The sequence below is a fragment of the Otolemur garnettii genome, unplaced genomic scaffold (assembly GCF_000181295.1).
Source record: "Otolemur garnettii isolate 467f Iridium unplaced genomic scaffold, OtoGar3 scaffold00288, whole genome shotgun sequence".
Taxonomy (NCBI): Eukaryota; Metazoa; Chordata; class Mammalia; order Primates; family Galagidae; genus Otolemur; species Otolemur garnettii.
The window spans coordinates 8,406-18,509 of NW_003852683.1; the positions used below are offsets into that span (position 1 = coordinate 8,406).

Genomic DNA, 10,104 nt, shown 5'->3' on the forward strand with positions numbered 1-10,104 from the left:
TGCAGTGGCCTTAACATAGCTCATTCCAATCCCAGACTCCTGAGCTCAGGTTATTCTCCTGCCTTAGCCTCCTGAGTAACTGGGACTACAGGAGTGCCCCAACACACCTGGCTGGTTTTATTCTTATTTTTTGTGTATTTTGTAGAGACTGGGTCTCACTATATTGCTCAGGGTGGTCTCAAACTCCTAGCCTCCAGCCATTCTCCTACCTCAGCCTCAACCAAAGTGCTAGGATTATAGGCTTGAGCCACTGCACCCGGCCTCATTTATTTTTTTTTGTCATGGCTCTTACATAAACACTTAGGAGTGGAATCACTAACCATGGAGTGGATCAATGTTTTCTTTTCTAAGAATCTGCCAAATTGTCTTCCAAAGGGCCTGCACCATTTTACACTCCCCCCAGTGATGCATGAGAGTTCCAGCAGCTCTGTATGTTACTAAGACTTGGTATTGTCATTCTTTTCAATTTGGGCCGTTCTGGTAGTTATGTGTGTTTTGGAAGGATTCTGTACCCTGCACATACTAAGCACAATGTTCTGTATATGGCCATTAAACAAAGTGTGTTATTCATGTTGTGCAAATCATTTATATCCTTTAAAAAAAATTTTGTCCTACTACTTTCTAAAGGTCACCTTAAAATCCCTTTGAAAAATGAAATTTGTAGATTTTACTTTAGTTATTTCACCCCTTACTTACATATTTTGAGAATACCTTAATGGATACATACATGTTGAAATACATTCTTATGAATATTGAATATAAATTCTTAGCAGTACATTTTTATTAGGATAATTTATTAGCAAAAAGCATAATGGCAATTCTTTGTATTCTTGGGCCCTCAGTCTCCCCTCTTTGCCTTTTGGTATCTGTATCTCCCAATCACAGTGGGTCTTTCCAGAATCCTTCCCTCCATTCTCCAGCTACAAGGTCCTGAGACAGATACGAATTAAAAATCTCAAATGCAGTTAAGAAGACAAAATTGGGTCAACCACAGCTGAATACTAAACTAAGCCAGAAAATCCCATATAGCCACCATTTCCTGACTTGACTTTTCAGACACTGGAAAACGTCCACAGCGTGGTTCCTCTAAACCTCCCAGGACAGGGCTCCTCTCTCTGAAACCCTGTGGCTCTCCTGATTGGAGCTCCCATTTCTCAGATGGAGAAACTGAGATGCAAAGAGGGAAAGCTAGTTGCATGAATGCCTTAAGTAGGAGGGAAAATGAGGCAGAAACTTCAGACAGAGCCTGTGCTTCTCTTAGATTTTATTTCTAGATTTAGGAGAAGGGGACAAAAAAAGATGAAAAACCAACTTTCTCTAACACTGGTGAAGTTGAGTGAACATTGTGCCACCAGGGGGCACTGTATGCAGGAAAATATTCCAGGAGGGACTGGACTCCTGGGTGTGAGGGAGGTGGGGCTGAGGCCTACCTACCCTTGGGTCTGAAGGAGGAGGGCTTGTGGTCTGGACTTTGGGGTGTGAGGGAGAAGGGGCTGAGACCCAGATTCCTGAATTTCTTCAGCAGGATATATGTGGGGGTCAATTTCACAGCCCCCAGGGCCTTAGCTAACTGGCCTGGATGGTTTTCTGTATCCAGTCAGTGAATTTGCAGAGGTTGGTGTAGACGCCTGGGACTCCAACTTGGCCACACTGGTCTTGTCCAAAAGACACAAGGCCATGCAGGGACTCATTGCAGATCAGGGGTCCCCCAGAGTCACCCTATTGTGAAAAAAGAGAGAGAGAGTCAGAATCTGAAACACAGAGAGGTGGATATAGATGTAAGATTGGAGCAGAACCAAATAAGACAGAGAGACAAGAACAACCCCCAGCAATATGCCCTTTGGAAGTTCTAGTCCAGAGTCATGACCAGCCTAATCCCGCTCCCCTAGGTCCCATGTCCTAGCCGCTGGCTGCTTCTCTTGGACTTGCTGTTGGTCTCTGTCTCTCTCTGTGGCCTGTTTCTCTGTCTTAGTGTCTCTGTGTGTCTCTACATCACTTTGTAGATTCTCAACTTTTCTCATTTCTCTTTGGGTTTTATCTCTATGACTCTGTCCGTCTCTCTGTTTCTTTCTGGGTATAGAGTTGACCCTTCAACAACATGGGTTTGAACAGTATAGGTCCACTTCCATGTGGACATTTTTGATAAATATATTGGAAATTGTTTTTGATATTCCCAACAGTTTGAAAAAATGTGCAACATTTTTTGTGCAACATTCAAATGCAAGAACCTAGAAATATCCCAAAATTTAGGGAGAAGTTAGCTGTGTCATGAATGCACGTAACAAATGTGTTGTTGGATTGTTTATGTTATCAGTGAAGCTTCTGGTCTAGGCTGTTAGCAGTTAAGTTTTGGGGAGTCAAAAGTTATATGCCCCCACCTTGTTCAAGGGTCAACTATATTTTTATGTGTGTTTCTATCTCCCCATGTCTCTATTTCTGTTCATTTCTTTCTTTACTTCCCTTTAATTCCTTGTCTCTTCACCTGTTTCTCTCTTTTTCTCTCTCCCTTTGCCACTATCCTTCCGCGTGTCTCTGTCCCCCCTTTTCCAGCTGTCCTCAGGCCACCTGCGCCTCCCCCTCCGTGTGGCTCACGTTGCAGGCATCCTTTTGGTCCTGTCCCCCGCCGGCACATAGCATGCTGGGGTGGTACACCGGGTCATAGAGCTCTCTGCACTCATCCTCGGACACCACCGACACATTCACACACTGGAGCACTGTGGGCAGTCTACCTGGGATACAGAGCTCTGGGTCAGCCCCCTCGGCCTGGCAGAGGATGCCTCAAAGAGGGGAGACCCTGCTTAGGAGCTCACCATTCACCAGCAGACCCCAGCCAGAAACGAGGCATGAATCCCCAGCGGTGGGGCATAGGGAGGCGACGCTGATGTCCCGGATGGTGTCAGACGGGGTCACTAATTCGTTCAACTTGATGAGCATGAGGTCGTTGGCAAGCAAGGGTTTGTTGTACTCTGGGTGTCGTATGGAAAGGTTGGCCTCCAGCATCCGGCTGCCTGGCTCCTGTCTGGCCTCTAGGTTGTGCAGGCCCAGCCCAATGGTATAGGAGCTGAGAACCACGGAGGGTGGGTAAGTTTTGTGGCAACTGCGTTGTTATCTCCATTTTCATCGTCTATCACAACGAGGATGGCCGGGTTCCCTACCCTGACCCGGTCCTCCTCGCCAATTTAACCATGATCCCAAATATTCAAAACAATCCAGGGATAAGAACTTGCCTTAGCTCGCTAGGGACTCAGCAGCTGAGCTGGGCTTTCCACTCAGGGCAATTCCCACCTCCCTTTCTCTCTGGACGCCACCAACCAGGCTCAGGTCCTTCCTGTGCCCAGAGCCTTCACACCTGCACACCCTACTAGGCCCGCCTCTCAGGTCGGGTTACACCCAGGTTCTGCCCCCAGGCCTACGTCCTGCCCGGCCCTCTCCACCCTCTCACTCACTCTTGGAAACAGTGTGCGGCTGACAGCACCCACTGAGGATGTACCAGGACGCCCGCGCAGAAAAATTCGTTTTCCATGAACAGTGCCGCCTGCCAGGGCTGCGAGTGCGGGCTGCAATCCTCGCCGTTTACGATCTGGCTGCTGGTGTCAGACGCGCGCGATCCTGGGGGCGGAGTCAGGGCTTCTAGGGCGGGGTCACGTCTGGGGGCGGGCATAGGGCTTCTGGGGGTGGGGTCACTATGCAGGGGCGTAGTCAGGGCAGTCAAGGCCCGGAGGACTAGACTTCTTTTGGGAAGTCGGGGCTCACAGGGGTTAGGGCTTAGCGGGCAGAGTTATGGGTGGAAGCGAGATCAGAGGACCCTAGGCAGGGTCGCATGAGTCAGGAGGTGGAGTTCAGCTTTGAGTGGCAGACCCATCTTTGGGACTTATACCACACTCAAGCAGCATGCCAGGCACAATCCCCACCGCAAGTGAACCTCTCACACAGGCGGAGGAAAGGAAAGGCAGACACAGCCAGACGCTCTGGGAGGAGGTCCCGAACGCCTTCCCTGGCCCAGGTTCACCCGCAGTCAGGCCCAGCCACTAGTCCTCCTCACAGAAACGCCATCATACATAGTCCTGGGACGTGGGCCCCGAGAGTCCGAGAACTGAAGACTCAGGAAGTAGGGACAGACTCTCCACGGCTCCCTCGGAAGCACGATCTCGAGTGTCGCCCCTCGGTTTACCCTGCCTCCCCTGCATCACCACCCTTTGGTCCCTCCCCAGGGCATCCAGAGGCACAAAGCTCAGGGCCGTTCACCCAATCACACACCGACCCTCAGAGGTACAACCACACATCCTGTCACACTGTCACACACGAATTCACTGTGATTGGAGGAATTACACGTGTACAGCCACAGGGGAGTGGTCACATGCTACTGTCTCACAGCCACTTTAGAGTCACAAGGAAGACACTGAGTCATGCCTGAACATTAACAAATACTGTCCCCCCAAGCACAGTCACACATGCATACTCAGATACCTGTGACACCAAGGATGAGGTACCCCAGGAACAAGCCCCAAGGTTTTTCCACTGTGGCCACCATGTCAGCACCTGAAGATGAGAACTGGGACTCAAGCAAATCTGAGGGTCTTCAGCCCAAGTCTCCCCATCTCTCTCTCTGCCCCCTTCCTCACTCCCTGGGATGTTATTGGGCTGGCAAGACCATGTAAACACACCCCCACTTTCACCCCAGATCCAAAACCTACAGACAGATTTAGAGACTGAGAGGGAAAAAGAGAGAGAGAGAGAACTAGGGAGAAAGGAAGGTATACAGTGCCTCGCCATCCGGCCATCTATGAACAGGCACAGCTGGAAGGGGAGAGGGCAGGGAGAGATTTCGAGTTCAGAGAGACCGACATTTAGCAGATATACTCAGAGGCAGGCTGAGAGCTAGAGACATGGAGAGACAGAGAGAGAGGAGAGAGAGAGAGATGCTCAGGTATGTATGTAGAGAGAGAACGGAAGGACACTCCTAACTAGTGTAACATCTCCCTGTCATAGCTAGGACAGTGAGAGAGCTGTTTTGAGAGATGAAAAACAGAAAAGGTCCAAGGGCTGAGAATCACAGTAACATTTAGCTATAGGGAGAGCCAGGTCACAAAGACTGCAGGCTTTTCAGTGGTGACCATTGAGCCTCTTACCTGGCCACGTCTGGGCTCCTGGATTCTGCTGCTAACTGAAGCTCTCGCTTACTGCCTCCTACAGGGGCCCCCACAGGGCTTATAAGCTGCATAGTCAGCCTGGGCTGGCCTGCCCCCCAGGGACACATTCCATCGCTCAGGTGCTGCCAGCTCAACTCTCTCAGGGTGCCTTGGTACCAGGAAGACTCTGGGTATCCAGAGGAGGCTGGAGCAGGGGCTGGGATGGGCGGAGACCTTGAAGCCTGGACTGCCCTGCCACATCTTTCTTGGTTCTCTCCCTCTCATTAAATACTCCCCTCCCTCCCTTCTTTCCCCTCTTCCATCTCTCTGCTTCTGTGCTTCCCCAGCAATTTATCCAGGGTCAAGTCCAGCCCACCTCAGTACTACCTTTAGGACTTGGGCAAGTGACCACACCCTGGTTAGCCTCCATCTTCCTATGTGTAAAAGCAGGGTAACCATTCTCATTCGCAAAGTGAATTAAAAGAGAGAACGAGCAGAAAGCGGCTGGGCTAGGTGGCCCACGCGCTGCTGGCTCTGGGTGAGCGTGAGCACGAAGCGCCTTAGCTTTGCGAGGAGCAACCGCGCTCCCGGGGTGGCGGCAGGCGCTGGGGCTGCAGAACTAAAATGCAAGATCCCCGCGCTCCTGGGGCTCACGTCCTAGAGGAGAGCACGGACAGTGAAGGATAAGGAACGGGACCAGACAATAAGGTGGTGGTCGGGGAGTCTCAGAGACGGGGACATTGAGCTGAGAACCAAATGATGAGCGGGAGGATCGGATGATTGGGTCTGGTAGGGGAGCATTGCAGGGCTTGGTGGAGGGTGGGGGTCAGTGAGGCTTGGTGGCGCGGGACAGGGCCTGGAGGCTGCCGCGGCCACAGTAGAGCTGGAGAGGATGAGGACAGACCCGTGCCAGGGTTTAACTCTCGGGATTAAGAACTTTGAGTTTTATTTAGGGGGGATGGATTTTAACCAGGAGGGAGGGACTGGCCTCATCTCCACTTTTAAAGCACATCAGCCTGGAGAACGATGGTCAGGTGAGGTGGCAGCAGCGCATGGTGGGAGGCTGCACCAGCCGGGGCGAGAGACCACGTGGTGGGGCGCAGAGAGAAGGACGCAGGGGTCTCTGTGCGGGCTGACTGGCTTGATCTGAGCACCCGTGCTGCAAAGGGTGGCGCCCTTTGGGGAGACGGGAACAGAGGTGTGTGTGGTGGGCGGGTGGAGCAGGGGATGCCGGCAGGACTGAAGGTGGGGATGTGGGATCCAGAGGGCAAAGGTCAGGGCAGGTGAGAGACAGTGGGGAGTCCTGGGGGAGAGCTGGGGTTTAGAGTCGGGCGATGAGGTCACCTAAACAGAGGGTGTAGACCGCAGAGCCGGCGTGGGTGAGGGGCGGACCCGCAGATGACGATGATGAAGCATGAATGTCTCTGAATGGCTCGGTGTCTCCCTGTCTCTCTCCTGCCTCTGGGTCTCCTTGGCTATCTCTGTCACTCCCTGCCTGTGTTTCTCTCCCTCTGTCCATCGCTCCTGTATCTCTGCTTCTTTCTGTCTTCTTTCTTCTCTCTCTTTCCCTCTGTTTTCCTATCCGTATGCGGTTCTGTCTCCCTATTTGTTGCGGTTTCTGTGTCCTTGTGTCTCTTTCTCTCCCATTTCTCACTGTCTAGCCTTCTAGCTTTGTCTCGACTTGTCTATCTGTCTGTATCCAGCTCCCAAGGGCACACAGGGTGCTGGGAGGAGCAGCTGTGACCACCAGGATAGGGAGGGGGTGTGGTGAGGGTTGACTGTGTCACTGGGAGGGCTCAGGTCTCATAGCAGCCAGATCTGACTAAGGCTGGGGTGGTGAGAGACTGTGAGCAGCCGCAGTACTGGGGAACAACAAGGTTGGGGGCTGAGGAGGGAAGGGTAGCAGGTGGCCTACCCCTATTCTGTGGCCCAGCCCCTGGCCTGTACCATCTTATCAGGCGAAGGTGACCCAGAATTATCTGGGTGCCATAAGCCCAAGACAGAGTTAGGGGAATCATGCTGTGGGATGCCTTCTGGTCTGGTAGGTGGGGACAGGCCCCAAGGGTCAGAAGCCAGGGTGGTGGAAGGGCAGGGGGAGGGGAGAGACAATGAGACAGACGAATGAAAAGACTGGGACCCAAGGACAGAGAAATGAAGTCACAAAAGGACACATGAAGACACACAGAAACAAAGAGGAACAGAGACACACAGAGATACAGAGGCACAGAAACACATAGAGAGATAACGGGAGAAACACAGAGACAGAGACAGACAGAAACATAAGAACAGAGACACAAGAGGTGGAGCCAGAGAACGCTGAAAGACAAGGAGAAGAGATGGAGGCCAAGAGAAAGTCACAGAGAGACAGAGACAAGAGGCAGAGAGAGATAGAGACAGGGAGATGAAGAGAAACAGAGGAACACAGAGAGATGGAGACAGAAAGACAAAAAGCAAAGAAAGACACAAATATACAGGAGGACACAGGGGGACACAGAACAGAGAGAAAGAGACAGGCACAGAGGCAGAGATAAAATGACAAGGAGAGATTACTAAGAATTCTAGAAGTCATTTAAAAAAGAGAAAAGAAAGATAGAGCTTTACTTTCCCCCCACTTGATCCATCCAACACCCCCCCCCCCGCCCAGGACCCTTCCCTCAATGAGTGGTACCCTATTCACCAAGGAGCTTGGGCCCCAACCCCGGGGTGCCCCTCAGATTCTTCTCTTAGTCACTGCATCCCCTTAAAGGCAGACCCACAGTAAGTATAATCCTGGCCTGATTATAATTAATTTAACACATTTTAAATGTTAATTAAATAATAGCAATCTATTATTATTGCTGTCACTTTTCCTCTCCCCATTGGTCTTCATCTTTTCCTCTTTCTGTCTCTGTATCTCTTTCTTTCTGTCCCCCCCCCCACCTTATCATCCATTCAACACATCAGCGGTGAATAGTTCTCACGGGCCCTGCTGCCACGGGGATCCCACACTAGTGAGGGAAGCAGATGGTAGAAAAATAAACACGTAAACAACATGTCATGTATATATTGTGCCAAGGGTACTAAAGAAGTGTGGAGGATGCTATGAGACAAAAACAAACAAGCAAAAAAAGGGAAGCCAACACTCTGAATTAAGACGTGACATTTGAGCTGAGACAAAATGATGAGTGAAGGGAAAAGTGTGAGAGGTGCATGGAGCAGACCACAGGATAGCCTAGAGGGGAAGGGAGTCAGGGCTGGGTAGAATTGGAGCTGTTTCCAGGAGCTATCTATTGGTAGAAGCAGGGAGCCCAGTGTGGGGGTATGGGGAATAAGGAGCTAGGCAGGGCCGGGGGAGACCTGGATGGGTCTGTGTTAGGTCGGGAGGCTGGGCTAAGTCAAAAAATAAAATAAAAGAAGTCATAAATCTCCTGGACACAGTGGAACAGAGGCTATCAGCTTACAAATGGCATCTCCTCTGAGGCCCAAGGGAGTTCTGGTCTCTATCTGCTGGAGTCTCCTAGTGTGGCCTTTAGGAACCAACCCCTGAATTGTACCTGGTGATGTCAGGGACTGCTGGTAGGCTGGATTTGAACAAACCTCAAAGGTGGAAGGGAGGCAGTGCCCTTTTTATTCAATAACATAAAGGTAAATTGGAGCAGATTCTATTACACAAGGAGAAGTGCTTTCCTTCCTTCGTATGGATGATGGGACATTCAGTAGGAAACACCCACAACCTGGCGTGAGTGGCTCCCTTTCCTGCTCCATGCCAGGAGAGAAAGGCCAGACTGAGTTGTGCAATTGTGGGATCCCCTCCAGAAGTGGGGGGTGGGTGGAGAGAGGGACTTTGGGAGGGAGAGAGTTGGAGCTCACTCCAGGTTGTGGGATGTGGGAGGCACAGGGAACACGGTCTGATCACGTGCAACATGGGAGACTAGCTGGGAGTGGGGAGGAACACTGGGGGTGGGGGTCTCCCAGGCCTGCTACAGCAACAGGTGGGGAAATCTCAACAAATGTTAGAGGAGCCTTGTAGACCAATGGCCTGAGAATCCCTCATCTAAGCTGAGTAGTTAGTGATCACCCTGTGAAGATTTCAGATGCACAGGGAACCCAAAGTAGCTGTGACATTTCCTGCTAGGTGGGCGGGTGAAGGCAGTGGGCTTGGAGAAGATTAAAATCAATCCAGATCTGTGCCAGCCAGTACAGCGGTTGCCACCCACTATAGTGGCAAGAGTGGTTAATACACTGGCCTTTAAATTTTAATGAGTTGAAATTCATTTAAATGTGAACACTGGCAAGGAAAGGGTGCTTTTTAATTTTAGTCCCTTTGATCAATATGGCTTTTTCCAAATTGGCTAATGGATCAAAATGAAACCTACCAATGTGAATTCAGTTATTGAACTTGTTACTTGATTTTGCTGGAATTGTATTAATGTAATAAATGTCAATGTGGGAGTTAATAAAAAACAATGTGAACACTAACACCTGATTCAGTTACTGGGAAAGTTTAAAGTACATTTGGAACAACCCGATTGCATGAACCTACATTTGCAGATCTACGCAACTGTGAGTTGCGTAGACTCTCAAATGCAGATCAAATATTTCTGAGGAAAATTTAGCATCCGAACTGAGATGTGCCATAGATGAAAAATGTACACTGGATTTTGAAGATGTGCTATGAAAAAAAGACTGAAAACTCTCTTATTATTGATATTTTTATATCAGTGACATGTTGAAATGATAACCTCTTGGATCTGTTGGGTTAAATAAAATGTTACTAAAATTAATTACACCTATTTCTTTTTCCCTTTCCCTACTGGAAAATCTTAAATGACGTACACGGCTCACATTGTATTTTTATGGACAACACTGATTTGGAGGAATAAGAAATCAAAGATTAACAAAAAGAAATAGCTTAGGGCTCGGCGTCTATAGCTCAACCGGCTAAGGTGCCAGCCACGTACACCTAAGGTGGCGGGTTCGAATCCCCAGCCCGGAC

General features: G+C 50.0%; 1 protein-coding gene across 1 annotated transcript; it reads right to left on the minus strand.

The window, feature by feature from the left end:
* Positions 1-1,509: 1,509 nt before the first annotated feature.
* Positions 1,510-4,531, minus strand: KLK4 (kallikrein related peptidase 4). Its single transcript, XM_003803242.3, has 5 exons — positions 4,468-4,531; positions 3,447-3,609; positions 2,811-3,061; positions 2,593-2,729; positions 1,510-1,719 (listed from the first exon to the last, which is right to left on the minus strand). Exons 1-5 carry the CDS (start codon positions 4,529-4,531, stop codon positions 1,567-1,569), a joined length of 768 nt encoding a protein of 255 aa, XP_003803290.3. The 3' UTR covers positions 1,510-1,566.
* Positions 4,532-10,104: the final 5,573 nt, after the last annotated feature.